The 15,675-nt window shown below is 47.9% G+C and overlaps 1 protein-coding gene across 1 annotated transcript in view; it reads right to left on the minus strand.

The window, feature by feature from the left end:
* Positions 1 to 15,675, minus strand: part of LAMB1 (laminin subunit beta 1) — a 76,774-nt gene that overhangs the window by 29,954 nt on the left and 31,145 nt on the right. Inside the window, exons 14-20 of the mRNA XM_059074800.2 lie at positions 7,871 to 8,006; positions 6,228 to 6,386; positions 4,793 to 4,920; positions 4,455 to 4,578; positions 3,805 to 4,009; positions 2,512 to 2,655; positions 2,056 to 2,287 (exon numbers count right to left, since the gene is read on the minus strand). Of these exons, the coding sequence (XP_058930783.1) occupies positions 2,056 to 2,287; positions 2,512 to 2,655; positions 3,805 to 4,009; positions 4,455 to 4,578; positions 4,793 to 4,920; positions 6,228 to 6,386; positions 7,871 to 8,006 (1,128 nt within the window). The remainder of the gene's footprint in view (positions 1 to 2,055; positions 2,288 to 2,511; positions 2,656 to 3,804; positions 4,010 to 4,454; positions 4,579 to 4,792; positions 4,921 to 6,227; positions 6,387 to 7,870; positions 8,007 to 15,675) is intronic.

A 15,675-nucleotide genomic window follows, 5' to 3' on the forward strand; every position in this document is an offset into this window, starting at 1 on the left:
AGTTGGATACTTGGAGAGGTGAGCTAAGTCACCCAAGATAAGCAGGTTAGAAGCACAACTGGGCCTGGGACTTCTAATTAAGTTTTGTTTTTCGTTTTTTTTTTTGTTTGTTTCTTTTTTGAGGCAGAGGTAATTTTTTTTTTTTTTTTTTTTTGTGGTACGTGGGCCTCTCACTGTTGTGGCCTCTCCCATTGCGGAGCACAGGCTCCAGACGTGCAGGCTCAGTGGCCATGGCTCACGGGCCCAGCCGCTCCGCGGCATGTGGGATCTTCCCGGACCGGGGCACGAACCCGCGGCCCCTGCACTGGCAGGCGGACTCTCAACCACTGCGCCACCAGGGAAGCCCAGAGGTAATTTTTTTTAAATGGGGAGCGGAAAAGGATGCAGAAATAGAAGGGGAAAGTTGTTCAGAGGACATTAACCTTCTATTTAATTACACACAGACACAATACAAGAACATGTGGCCCAATTATGTGCTGGGAAAATCAGCAGTGATGAAGCAGTTTTATGCAACAGTTTGTGAGAAAGTTTTCTATGAGGCTTTTCTAGGTGAAGTAAGTCCAAATACATCATGGTAAGAACTGAGTGTTCATTTCCTGTCTCCTCCTTCTCTAACCCCCTCGGCAATAATCTGAGCCTAGAGCTTCTTTTTAAATTCACGGGACTGAAACTGATCATCTCGGAAAGAGGAAAAGAATGAGAAATCAGCTCCAACTAGACAGCAGCATCTGAAATACTTGAATGCACTTTTGACATCCAAACTAGGGTTGAAAATCTTTTCTCTTCCTATACCCTTTTGAGTTCTGCAAGAAATCAAAATGTTTTACAAATAAAATTCACAGCGGGCCTGATTTCAGATTGGTCTTATGGACAAACCACTGCTGTTGACCTGTGTTCCCCACCCATCTCTCCTCCCCTTTTTCATCTGATTTTCTTATCTGTTTGTCTCTCTCTCTCTCGAATATATTCTCCATCTCTCAAGGAAAGAACAGTAATGAAAAACTTAAGGGAGAAAACAAAAAATGACACTAATATATTAATTTCTTCCTTTTAATCTCGTGTAACTGTTCCCTTATTATCTTTTTACAACACTTGAGGTTGGAAGGACTGACTTTTACTCTAAGGAGGAGTCACTGAAATCGCTAAATTCTTGAATACCATCCAGCAGTATTTGCTGACTTGTGTATCTTCAAGCCATAAGGTAATCACAAATGCAGTTTTCACTAACAACTTCTTTCATCTGATAAACAACTTTTGCACTGACTGAAGCACTTGCTGAAATTTTTTTTTTTACAACAAAAATCCCATATAATGTGGATGGATACTAGAAGAGAGAAGATTTATTGACTTGAAAGGTGGAGACTGTTAATCCAAAAAAAGCAGGTTCTAAGAGCACGTCTACCTTTCTTAATTAGCAATGAACGCTATAAGTCAGGATGTAATTTTTTCATATGGACTGTTCCTTATCTACTGAGCTGTAATGTTATGAGAGGCACATTGTATGTCCAATTTTTACTATCCCTTAGTGCAATGCACTACACATCCATAATAATTATGCAATTAACATCTGCTAACTGGAGAACAGATCTACTTGTGCACATTTTATGTGGGCTGTAGCTGCATAACATGTTTCCAAAACACAAAACCATTTAGAATGACTAATCCCCATTTGGATTTGGTTTTTAGTTTGACCTAAATTAGGCATTAACATTTCACAACGCTCATCCTAGGCCAGGATCTGCTGAGACAGAGAGATGATTTCTTTACAGCCTTACGGTGACCTCTAGAAAGACTCTCCGAAGAGGGCAGAATCACATCGGTTCTGTTCTCTGCTGTATCCCCCCCCAGCCCTTGAACAATGCCTGGCACGCAGAGGGTGTAAGCTACATCTGTTCTGGATAAACGAATGAGTTCCTAGAAAATAAATACCGAGGTGATCGGAAATGAAAGAGCCACCTGGAGACCGGCAGAGATTCATCCTGTGGTTTGTCTAAGATGCTGTTTGCTCAGCCAAGACCAACCTCGTTCTCTTTACTGTCAAGAGGCTGCGTGTACCTTTCACAGTTACGGCCCGTGGTGTCGTCCTGGCAGCCCAGGCATTCCCCCGTCACTGAGTCACAGTCACCGGCGTGGCCGTTGCACTGGCAGGGCTGGCAGCCTGGAAAGCCCCAGTAGCCGGCTAAGCACTGGTCACACTGCCGCGTGTATACCCCCTGGAAACAGTGACACTGGCCAGTGATGGGGTCACAGAAAGCATCGAGAGATCCTTGCAGATGGCACTCACAACCTGAGGAGACAGGCAACCAAGGGACCAGCTGAAAAACTCATTAAATGCAAACACACCCCTTACGTAGGCCAGTTCCCCCCCCCCCCCCCACCGCCCACCACAGAACACTCACGGGCCCCTGTGGTCAATTTCCAGAGAGCAGCATGCCTTCTGAAGCTATGGAACCCATGCTAGTGTGACTCACGATCCGAATGAACACGTTACAGTTCTTCTGATCAACTTACGTTTGCACCCGCTGGGGCCAAAGCCAAAGGTGCCGGGTGCACATCTGTCACACCTTCTTCCAACCACGTTTGGCCGACACTGACACTGGCCTCCGTTGGGGTCGCAGACGGAACTTAGGGAGCCCTGAGGGTCACACTCACAAGCTGCGGGGGAGAGAGGCGAGAGCCCACGACTCTAGGTACAGTGGACTACCACTCAGCCATAAGAAAGAACAAGTAATGCCATTTGCAGCAACACGCATGGACCTAGAGATTGTCATACTGGGTGAAGTAAGTCAGACACAGAAATACAAACATCATATGGTATCACTTACAGGTGGAATCTAAAAAAAAAAAAAGGTACAAATGAACTTATGTACAAAACAGAAGCAGAGTCACAGATGTGACTCTGGTTACAAACAAACTTCTGGTTACCAGGGGATAGCAGGGGAGGGATAAACTGGGAGGTTGGGACTGACAGATACACAGTACTATATATAAAATAGATAACTCATAAGGACCTGCTGTGTAGCACAGGGAACGCTACCTCAACACTCTGTAATGGCCTATATGGGAAAAGAGTCTTAAAAAAAATAAAAGAGTGGAGCTATGTATACCGGATTCACTTTGCTGTACACTAATGTTGTATTAGTTTCAACTACACTCCAATAAAAATTTTAAAAAAATTTTTAAAAAGCCTGTGACCCAGGTTCGCCGTGCTCTCCGCAGCAACGAGCCCAGTGAGTACCGCCTGGCTCTGCACTGGTCTGTCCTTGTGCTGGGGCTCTTCCCGATCCTCCCGTGAGCGCCTTAGCTTGTTCAGAATTCCCATTTAAAGCGGTGTCCTGCCTCGGATGGGTGCCAGGGAAGTGGCAGGGGCCGGAGTGGACAGATGAAAGCGGTTTTTCTAGGAAGGAGGTCATTAAGGTTTTCTCTCCTTGCCTTCAAAGCTCAAATATCCCAAGACCTTCAACAGAAGCCCAGTGACCTTTCAAAGAGCAAAATATCAATTTCAGTTATGGGGTGCTCCTGTCATTCCATCCCAGCTCCCCACCGTGCGTATGGAAAGTCTCCGGGACCTTTCCCCAGTCCCCTATTCTGTGTGTGTCACTTGACGACTGAGTGCACTGTCAGTGGTGCTCTATCACTAACATACTCTTAAAAAAGCAAACGCCAACTGCAGCCGAGACACGATTTCCTTCGGGCTGACTGACTAACACAGACCTGTAGGACGTGCCTGCCAACGTACCTCGTGAGGCCAAGTGTCCTCACGCCTCTTGAGAAAGAAGGGGCGGAGGCGGCAGTTACACCTACCCAGGCCTGTCTGGTGTAACAGGGCGGAGATGCTAAAGATGATGTTTCTGCAAACATCGGTCATCGGAGTCTTCACGACGCTCCTGCTGTTCTCCAGGCATCGGTATCTCTGAAAGGTTTCCCAGGCACTGTTGGTGACGACCCCATCTCCTGAGCCTCCCACGGTGAATATGTCCAGCGACTTACAGAATGGCATGAGAACAAGCTAGGAAGAAAACAGAACAGCACACTGTTCTTACAGGGGTTGTCCCAGGCCATCAATTAACGCAAGCAAACACATAAAAACCCCAAGTGCTTCTTTGACTCTTGGGGGGGGAAAAAAAAAAAAAAAACAGACTCATGGAATCAAGTGAAAACCTTTTCATTCTTAAATATTCTTGCCAGAAAAAGTTTAGAGACCTCTTACAAAGTTTGATGGGTTTTGAAATGTCATCGTTAAGACACTTCATATTTTCAGGAAGGATCGTCTTGAGTAGATCCTTTCGGGAGGGTGGAGTTTTATTACAAGAAACAAGCAAAGTGGCCTCGGAGGCAGAAAGAATGACTCTGCCTCAGCTGTCAGCATTACCCGCCACAAAACCCTCTGGGGAAGCTGATGCATGCTTTCTGCCCAGCCCTCCCTGCCCAGGTCAGAAACGACCTCCACTTACAGAATCGATCAGCGTGTAGGGACTGTCCACACGGCTGTCCGAGGAGGTGTACTGGGGCAGCTCTAACCGCACCGTGTAGTTCACCCCCTTCTCCAAGCACACGGGGCGGGGGAGGACCACATACCTGCCCCAGAACAAAAGAGAAAAGTAACCACCAAACGTGTGCCTTTACGTATCTAACCCATCAAAGCTCCACGTAGATCATCCCAAAGGAAGGAACAGTCCACATTTGGCTCTGGCCCCAAAATGGTAACCGTACAACTCACCAGATGAGACATCAGAAAAAGAATTAATTTGCATGGTGGCTCTGCTGAGCTGCAAACCACTGTCACACTGACCTGGAGCCAGGCGACAGGGACATCACCTGGTTGTCATCACCAGGAACAGTGTTTCCACATCGGCTGCTGGTTGGAATCTTCCCAGGTCGCTGCACGGTGATGACAGCTTTCTCCCAGTGGTCGGGGAGCTACAGTAAGAAGCAGACGATCGGAAAGACCAACCGAGCTGGCCCACTGCTGCCTGTTTGTGTGGATGGATCCGTCCACCCATCTCTTGCCAAGTTGAAACGGGAAACGCCCGCTTGCGTTTCCCTTCCCTCTTTACCGTTCCCTCGGCTGTTACCCCAGTTCCAGCCCGAACCCCCTCCCACCTGGACACCGAACAGCCTCCACTGCTCTCCCTGCCTCTCCCAACGTCCCTTTCCATCCACCTTCAAACACAGCTTATTATCTTTTATTGGAGTACAGGTGACTTACACCGTTGTGTTAGTTTCAGGGGTACAGCAAAGTGATTCAGTTATACGTATGTATCTATCTACTCGTCTTCAGATTCTTTTCCATTATAGGTTATTACAAGATACTGAATATAGTTCCCTGCGCTATACAGGAGGTCCTTGTGGGTTCTCTATTTTATATACACGAGTGTGCATCCATTAATCCCAAACTCCTAATGGATCCCCCCCCCTTTCCCGTTTGGTAACCATAAGTTTGTTTTCTATGTCTGTGAGTCTATTTCTGTTTTGTAGATAAGTTCATTTTTATCGTATTTTAGATTCCACACGTAAGTGATAGCATATGATATTCATCTTTCTCTGACTTAAAAGCAAAAAAGAAGATAAAAATAAACTCCCAAAACCCCACAGCTTAGATAATGACAATCCCTTGCCCAAAACCCTTTGACAGCTTCCCGTTAGTATAGAGTGCAAGTTCATTTACTGATCCCAGCATTTCTCCTAACAGCATCTCCAACCATATCCCTTATCTGGCTATGGGGAAGGATGCTCAAAACACCTCCTTCTCCACCGCTTATGCTATTCCTCACTTCCTCTTGCGTCAAAATGCCACCTCTGTCTTAAGGCCTACGACTGACTCTTTAGTAAACATTTTGGCAGCCCCTGGCCAGTCCGGCTGGTATGAACCTCTCATCTTGCAGCACTGTTTGTGTCTCTGCTCTTAGACTTTCCACCTTTGATGGCAGTTAGGGACACGTGTCCATCCCTGGGCAGGGCAGGCCATAAAGGCAAGGAGAGAACCCGGCACATTCTCATCGCCACCTCAGTCCTCAGCAAGGCTAAGTGCCTAACAAGGAGATCACTAAATGTTTGTGAAACTGAAGAAAAATGTACGTTTTTACTTCCAAGGAGCATAGAAAGTCAGAGAGAGTTCCCTCTATTACAATGCACCCTCCACAATTCACGAAGACATAGTGTCCGTTAGAAGAAAGATTTTTCTACCAATATCCCCCCGCCACCGCATTAGTCTACCAAGGGGTTACCTGTGGCTCATAGCGAATTAGGATGTCATACTCCATCGAATACGGTATGTTGTCGATGAAGAACTCCAAATAAGCCCCTTCAGGCACTCGGACGAAGCCTGCTCCAGTCCAGGAAGGAATACGGTCCTGGATATACTGCCGCTGCACTATGCTGACCCCCTGAGGACAAGGGGACAGACAGGACTGATGCTTTACTTGAAATGGGATTCAATGCAACAGCCCAAGAAATCTGAAGTCACCCAAAGGTCCAATAACTGTAGATATTGGGCTTCCCTGGTGGCGCAGTAGTTGAGAGTCCGCCTGCCGATGCAGGGGACGTGGGTTCATGCCCCGGTCCGGGAAGATCCCACGTGCCGCAGAGCGGCTGGGCCCGTGAGCCATGGCCGCTGGGCCTGCGCGTCCGGAGCCTGTGCTCCGCACCGGGAAACGCCACAACAGTGAGGCCCGCGTACCACAAAACAAACAAACAAACAAACAAACCTGTAGATATTAAACCCATTTTTTGCAGTCATATTTTCCAGTAGACTGTATAATTTTTTGCTTTATCAACAGGTAACTGGTTTTAGGTTGAGGTAGTCTTGGGACATTGGAGATGGGCTTAAGGCTTAGGATATACCTTCTATGATATAACCAGGAAAATGAGCAAGAAGGAAGCAAAGAGGACATCCCAGATGCTGTTAGTAGCAAGCCTAGGAGTGACTAGGTAGGTCCCAGATCTCCACAAGGCTAGTCCGATATCTAGAGGATGTCTTTCAGTCACTCTCATTGGTATTTGTTTCAGGCGCCACGTACAAGTCAGGAACCTTGTTACAACCATGAATGTTCACTACTGATGAGTGAATTCTGATGGCAAGGCTGAGAATGGATCAATCTGAGTTGCTTAACTCAAGTGTGCATTTGAGTTTGTTCACAGGATTACATACAGTAACTGATTAGCTACCTCCAGAGATGAAGTCCTTCATTCCCTGTAATGTTCGTGTGCAGCCTTACCCATCACGAGGTGGAACCTATGTTCCCCTGCCCTCAAATCTGGTCTGGCCTTGTGCCTTGTGACCAGCAAAGTGTGAGAAAATGACATTCTGGGACTTCTCAGCCCAGACCTTGAGAGACCTGGCAGTTTCTGTTTCCTCCTCCAGACGCCAGGTAAGAATTCTCACTGTCCAGACGCCTCCATGCTGTGAGGAAGCTCAAGACAGCTGCTCGGAGAACGGCACCCAGCTGGCCTCCAGCCGTTTCCGCCGTCCCAGCTGAAGCGCCAGACGTATATCTGAAGCCGCGAACTTTTGGCACGGCTTGTTACACAGCATTAGAAAACTGAAGCAATATCCTGACGATTTACTATACCAGCTAACTCTGGCGCACCAGTAGAGAAAAGAATGGAAAAGGAAAAAAAATACCGACAACCCACCTCCCTATAAAAACACCAAAAGCCTTATTAGTGAACGTTGCAGAGTCTCCTTCTGCGTTACGGGCTTACTTCAGCTTTAAGCATGACGGTGCTCAAGAAGGCCTGCTGCTAATCCTTACCTTGTGCCCACGACAACATGCTTCCTACTCGCTCTCTTTACAGAACGTGTACTGCCATCACTACCCGCCCCCCATGCTCTGCTTGACGCACCTGGCAAGCACCCCCCACTACTTACAGGCCCCAAGTTGGCTTCTTCTGCTTCGTAGATGTAGTGATCCAAGGTGGGGAAGTAGTAACCAGATTCCACTCCGTTGCACTGGCGTCCGATCAAGTGGGGCCGGCAGCCGCACTGGCCTGACTCCGCAGAGCAACTGGAAAGGACGGAGAGCTGGTCAGTGCGCTCACCACGTTCAGAGTGAAACGGCTGGAAGCACATCCGCGTCGGCCACGAAATAGTAAGCGGGGTGAAATATTCAGGGAGGGTTTGCTTCCTTCCTTCAGAAAATAAGCGCACGGGAAAAAACACTGCCTACAAATCAATCCCAGACTCGTGAGGCTGAACGCTCTCAGTGACCTGGTCTTTCGGTTTTCTCTCCCTCGACTATGCCCCATCTGTGCCACGTTACGGCGTTCTGCAGTTATCACATAGGTTCTCGCGTTGAGATCTCTTTTGCAAATGCACCCCCTTTTCCTGGGCCTCACACATCTAAATATCCAGCTCCCAGAAGGACAGCTCCAACTTAATTGTCCCAGAGGCTCGTCACAGGTCCCAGAAAGCAGCACCCAATCCCTCCCGTGTTCTCCGCTGGGGAGAAGACTCCACCACCCACAGTCAACCACATCAGAAACCAGAAGTTCTTCCCTAGATTCCTTCTTCACAGCCAATCGGGAACCTAATTCGGTGATTTCCCCTCCTAGCACCTTGTGTATCCTTCCTCCCCACTTTGCACCGACTAGGCTATGCCTTTTCTTCTCTCTCTCGCTCACGGGTAAAAGCAGTTACGGTCCTCTAATTGGTATCCTTATTGCCAACCTTCCAACTTTCCCACCCTGAACTTCCACCTTGCCCCAGAGCTGCCTGAATGACCCTTATGAGATGCACGAACCACACCACTTCCAGGCACGATGGCCCTGGGCAGGTGCACCAGGCCCCCACCCTCTGGCTCTTCTTTACCTTCCTAGCCTCACCTCTGCCCTTGCCTCCCTCTCCAACCACACTGTGCTACTTCAGAGTTTTTCCAATGCCCTGGGGGACTCATGACCCCTTCCCTTTGCCTGGGTTGCTCCTGCAGCCTGGAATGCCCTGATCCTGTATTCACCCAGCAAAGATCTACCCACTCTTCTTTCAAGATTCAGCTCACAAAACCCTCCTGCTGTGGTGTTTCCTGACCATCACTCCCCATCCCATAGAAGGAACCACCTTCTCCGACGCGCCACTGCCTCCTTGCAAGAGAAATGCTGTATGCGACACATCAACAGCTAAGCGGATCACCAAGTAGGTGGTTCATTGAAGTTGATGCACTGTGTCTTCAAATCCTCCTGATTTTTCAACTGTCATCCCTTCACGAAGGCTTGTGTGGTTCCCTCCCTCTCCTCTCCTCCAATGGTGCCTTCTGAGGCCTCACTTGTTTGCTACGTTTATTGTTAAGACGTTGATCACTTCCTCTCTCGTTGGACAACTATTGACAACTTTGCTCTGTACCTGAAACACTGTAAATCAACTTCAACGAAAGACAAGAAAAAGCCCTGAATTACACGCATCCATCTTTACTTCATAAAGTCAAGATGTGATTTGGAATTGTGACTTTAAACCTACTCCCAGAGTTCTTTTTTTTTTTTTTCTCTTCCCAAAGTTCATTTTAAACCAAATACCTAAGGCAAGTTACAACTCACAGGAAGACCGAATACTCAGAGCTTTACTAAAAACACCCCTTCCGGAGCCTGTGCTCCGCAACGGGAGAGGCCACAACAGTGAGAGGCCCGCGTACCGCAGGACAAAAAAATTAAAATTAAAATAAAATAAAAAACACCCCAAACAGCCCTGTCACGGTCCAGCTGAAGCTTTCTTCCTTTATGTCACGTAAATAGTTTTTCTCCTACATGGGTAGGAACACACTCAACATCCTGTGGACAATTCCCAGAGGAGGAAAGCTTGTTCCAATTAGGGCCTAAGCCCTCTTTCGAGCTAAGCCACCAAAAGCCATTTTCCAGAATTCAGGCGTCAGACGTGACATCACAGGGACAAAAGAACATCCCTTCCCTCCCCAGCAGATGTTTATTACTGAGGCAACAAATGTCTCAATTGCGAACCACCAAAGAAGAAAACACCCAGATTCTTCCCAATGTCACCCATCACTAGAGAACAAGCCAAGGAAGGCAAGGATGGAGACAGCGGGAAGGCCCCCCGAGAGGCTTTCACCCGCAGCACAGCTGGAAAGAAGAAACAACTCACCGGGACCCGACCCTGCGCAGGGAATTCCCCTCACGGCGGCTCCACAGCCACACGCCTGTGTCCCCACGCTTGAACGCTTGTCGCCGGTAGGCGGGGCCCCCACTCAACACCCGCTCCTTTGCTGAACTCGTTCTCGGGGCTTTACCTGCCCCCCCCCAACCATGCAGGGGGCCCTCACCTACGGCTCTGAGTTCTGACTCACGACTGTGCCCTGGCTGTACCCCTCCAGCCAATGAGTGGGACACTTCCATGGCTTGCCCAGCCGTCACCTCTCATCCATCCTGTCCCAAACTGTTCACGACCTCACACACACTTATCTCCAGCTATTTCCGTCGGCAGATTTAAAATCACTCTGATGTAGAACAGACTTGTGGCTGCCAAGGGGGAGAGGGGAGAGGGACGGACTGGGAGTTTGGGATTAGCAGATGCAAACTGTTATATATGGAATGGATAAACAACAAGCTCCTACCATACGGCACAGGGAAATCTATCCAATCTCCTATGATAAACCGTGACAGAAAAGAATATAAAAAAGAATGTGTGTGTACGTGTTGTGTGTATATATATATATATCTGAATCACTTTGCTGTACAGCAGAAATTAACAACGTTGTAAATCAACTATACTTCAATTTAAAAAAATTCCTCTGGGGCTTCCCTGGTGGCGCAGTGGTTGAGAGTCCGCCTGCCGATGCAGGGGACGCGGGTTCGTGCCCCGGTCCGGGAGGATCCCACGTGCCGCGGAGCAGCTGGGCCCATGAGCCATGGCCGCTGCGCCTGCGCGTCCGGAGCCTGTGCTCCACAACGGGAGAGGCCACAACAGTGAGAGGCCCGCGTACCCAAAAAAAAAAAAAAAAAAAAAAAAAATTCCTGACGTAGGTGTGACGTAATCTTCCCTTAATCCTCAATATAACACGTGTTATTTCAAGACGGCTCTCGACTCGGCCGTTTCCTCTCATTGTCACTGCGGCTACTCTAGCCCCATGTGTCATCGTTCTACACCTGTTACTCCAGCCACCTCCCGAGCTGATCTCTCCAGTTCCTCTCTCTCTCCCCTGCCCAGATCATCCAGCTACACAGCCAAACCAACCTCCCGAAAGCCCCGCCTTCCCCAAACCCCACAATGGTTTCTTCTCCTATCAAGTCACGGAGCCTGTGCCTGGTTTCCCGCAGCCTCTGTAAGCCCCCCTCTGCAAACAACTGCTGCTCTTTCGGGGGCCCACCCTTGGCTTTGGCTGAGCCACACTCCTTAGACTCTTGCAAAGATATTTACTGAGCAGATATTGGCCCTGGCAGCTGTGCTTCCTGGTGTCGAGACTCTCCCATTTTAGCCCACGTCAGCTCTTTCTTTCTTTCTTTCGGCTGCACCTCACGGCACGCGGGATCTTAGTTTCCCGACCAGGGATCGAACCCGTGCGCCCGGCAGTGGAAGCGCAGAGTTTTAACCACTGGACCGCCAGGGAAGTCCCTGTCAACTCTCTTCTGAACCCATCCAACCTTCCTTGTTAAGTCCATTATTTCCAGTGAAACACGGAGAAAGAAAAACGGGAGAAAAAGATAGTTCCTGCCCTAAAGCACTTCCAATCTAACCAAGGGGGATAAACAACAGAGCAACTGACCAGTACAACCAATCCAAATGCAGGCAGGGCCCACACAGAGCTAAGAGCAAAGAACGACAGGTGAGGAGAAGACACTACTCACCTGACCCAGGAGATGAGGCGACACCAGGACAGAAGTGGGCCTGAGGCCGCAGAGAGAAGACGGGAAGCCAGGAGCTGAGAGGGCTCACGGAGAAACGTGAGCAGACCCGGTGGAGATCAGACCGGGTCTTCACCATGCCACAGTCATCCCACCTCTGTGCCTTCACCCCAAAGCTCAAATCCCACCTCCTCCAGAGGAAAAAGATTTCTTACGTGCCACTGCTCTTTCCTGTGTCCAAGCAAAATCAAATCAGACAGAAATGGCACATCTGACAACGCCGTATGTTCCCCCCACCAAGTTCCCTGTAACTAGATACAGATGCAATTCATTGGATCAGTTAGGTAGAATAAAGACATAAAACACAATATATGGGGGCCCGAGGCAGGCAGAATAATGACTCCAAATGATGTCCACATCCTCCTCCCCTGGAATCTGTGGATATGTTGCCTCATGTGGCACAAAGGACCTTCCTAATGAGATGGAGGTTAAGGAGCTGGAGGTGGGGGGTTATCCTGGGTTACCCAGGTGGGCCCAAGCGAATCACATGACTCTTTTTTTTTTTCGGTATGCGGGCCTCTCACTGTTCTGGCCTCTCCCATTGCGGAGCACAGGCTCCGGACGCGCAGGCTCAGCGGCCATGGCTCACGGGCCCAACCGCTCCGCGGCATGTGGGATCTTCCCGGACCGGGGCACGAACCCGTGTCCCCTGTATTGGCAGGCGGATTCTCAACCACTGCGCCACCAGGGAAGCCCACATGACTCTTTAGAAGCAGAAGAGGAAAGCAGAGGAGCGGGTCAGAGCTGTGGCACAAGGATGATCTGACCCACCGTTGTTGGTTGTGATGGTGAAAGAAAGAGGCAAGGAATGTGAGCAGCTTCTAGAAGCTGGGAACAGCCCTCGGCTGACAGCCAGCAGGAAAACGGGAACTGCATCCTACACCCAAACGAACTGAAATCTGGCAACAGTGAGAATAAGCAGGAAAAAGTCTCCCCGCAACCTTGAGGTAGAAATACGGCCCTACCGACACCTTGATTTTAGTCCCCTGAGACCCTGTCTGACATACAGGACTGTAAGACAATACATTTATGTTGTTTTCGGCCACTAAGTAGTGGTAATTTGTTATAGCAGCAACAGAAACCTAACACAGGCCCTATTTTTTTTCCTCAAAGGGTAGAGGCCAAGATTATTTCTCAAAAGGGAACCCTCCTACACTGTTGGTGAGAATGTAAGTTGGTGCAGCCACTGTGGAGAAAAGTATGGAGGTTTCTTAAAAAACTAAAAATAGAGTTGCTATATGATCAAGCAATCCCACTCCTGGGCGTATATCCAGAGAACACCGTAATTCAAAAATATACATGAGGACTTCCCTGGTGGCACAGCGGTTAAGAATCCGCCTGCCAATGCAGGAAACACGAGTTCGATCCCTGGTCCGGGAAGATTCCACATGCCGCGGAGCAACTAAGCCCGTGAGCCACAACTACTGAGCCTGCGCTCTACAGCCCGCGAGCCACAGCTACTGAAGCCTGCATGCCTAGAGCCCATGCTCCACAACAGGAGAAGCCACCGCAATGAGAAGCCCGTGCACCACAACGAAGAGTGGCCCCTCCCTGCTCATCACAAGTAGAGAAACCCCGCCTGCAGCAACGAAGACCCAACTCGGCCAAAAAATAAAATTGATTCTTTTTTTTTTTTTTTTTTTTTTTTTTGCGGTACGCGGGCCTCTCACTGTTGTGGCCTCTCCCGTTGTGGAGCACAGGCTCCGGACGCACAGGCCCAGCGGCCATGGCTCACGGGCCTAGCCACTCCGCGGCATGTGGGATCTTCCCGGACCAGGGCACGAACCCGTGTCTCCTGCATCGGCAGGCGGACTCTCAACCACTGCGCCACCAGGGAAGCCCAAAATTGATTCTTAAAAAGAAAAAAAAAAGAAAAGATACATGCACCCCCATGTTCATAGCAGCACTATGTACAATAGCCAAGACATGGAAACAACCTAAATGTCCACTGGCAGTGAATGAATAAAGAAGATGTGGTATGTATATACACAATGGAATATTACTCAGACATCAAAAAAGAATGAAATAATGCCATTTGCAGCAACATGGATGGACCTAGAGATTATCATACTAAGTGAAGTGAGACAGAGAAAGACAAAAATCATATGGTATCACTTATATGTGGAATCTAAAATATGACACAAATAAACTTATCTACAAAACAGAAACAGACACACAGATAGAGAACAGACTTGCGGTTGCGGTGGGGGGGGGTGGGGGGAGGGGGGAGGGGGGAGGGATGGATTAGAAGTTTAGGTTGAACAGATGCAAACTATTATGTATAGGATAGATAAACAACAATGTTTTATTGTACAGCACAGGGAACTATATTCAATCTCCTGTGATAAACCACAATGGAAAAGAACATGAAAAAGAATGTACAGAAATGTATAACTGAATCACCTTGCTGTACAGCAGAAATACAACATTGTAAATCAACTATACGTCAATAAAATAAATTTTATAAAAAGATCGTTTCTCAAAAACACAGAGTTCTCATAAATGTAGCAATTGCCAACTCTTGGAAGGAAAACTTTCATTTAGATGATGATGAGCAGGGAGAATACTGTACAAACTCAACTTCACTACTAAGAAATAAAGCAAAAGAAAAACATTAAAGGATAAAAATCATCATTCATAAGGACCACTACTCTGTTCAACGCTGAAATCTCCTCCAAAATACTGATTACAAATGAGTTGGTTCCCCAGTGATGTACAGTCAGCACCACCCATTCTCTCCAGAGCAGCTTTCCCAACACCCGTCCACCCAACCTCCACCGCCAATTCCCCTACAACTCGAATATGTTCTTAAAGGGTAGGAGCTATGTTCGATAATCTCTTTATATCCAGCTGCCATAGCAATTAACAACGGGTTAGATACACCACAGTTATCCCATATACTGATGAAAATATTAACTTCTGCTCTGCTTTTGAAATACAATAAATTTCAGCTCATTTACTGAGCACCTATCCATGGGCTGGGGACAAAAGAATATGCAGAAACACCTAAGACGATCCCTGTCCAAAGACACCGTGCAAATACAAACAGCTATAACACAAAGCAGAATGAGTGCTAACAAAGATGCAGAAGTAATGTGTATTCACATTAAGGGAGGATTGGGGCCTTCAGTCTAAGAAGGAGGGGTCTTCAGAAGGAAAGTGGTGGGCTTCAAGCCAGATATCAAAGTCCTAAATGTAACTGATGAAATAATTTTGAAGGACGCTGTCAAGCTGCTTCTATTTTTCAATGTTTCCAACAGTTGCAAGCAGCTTTTACTTAGCAACCACTCTTATTTACTCATTAAAGCAGGTTAGGGGACTTCCCCACTGGTCCAGCAGTAAACGCCTTGCAATGCAGGGAATGCGGGTTTGATCCCTGGTCGGCGAACTAAGTAAGATCCCACATGCCGCGACCACAACTACTGAGCTCGCACACCTCAACTAGAGAGCCTGCGTGCCGCAGACTACAGAGCCCACGTATTCTGGAACCCACGTGCCACAACCAGACAAGAGAAAACCTGCACACCACAACTAGAGAAGCCCGCGCACTGCAATAAAAGATCCCGCATGCCTCAACGAAGATCTCGCGTGCCGCAACTAAGACCCGATGCGCCAAAATAAATATTTTTTTAAAAATGCAGGTTATCTACTAGGGAAAAAGTCATTAACCTGGTTGGAGTCACATTATTTAAATCAATTAGGTCTTATTTTTAAATATTGCAAAGTTCAGACTGTCAATATAATAGGCATAGATGACACACTTTAATTTTTCTACCAAAAGCCACTCCGCTCATTAAACAAAACACTTAAAAACTTCTTCCACTTCATGAC

This window comes from Kogia breviceps, chromosome 9 (assembly GCF_026419965.1).
Source record: "Kogia breviceps isolate mKogBre1 chromosome 9, mKogBre1 haplotype 1, whole genome shotgun sequence".
Classification (NCBI taxonomy): Eukaryota; Metazoa; Chordata; class Mammalia; order Artiodactyla; family Physeteridae; genus Kogia; species Kogia breviceps.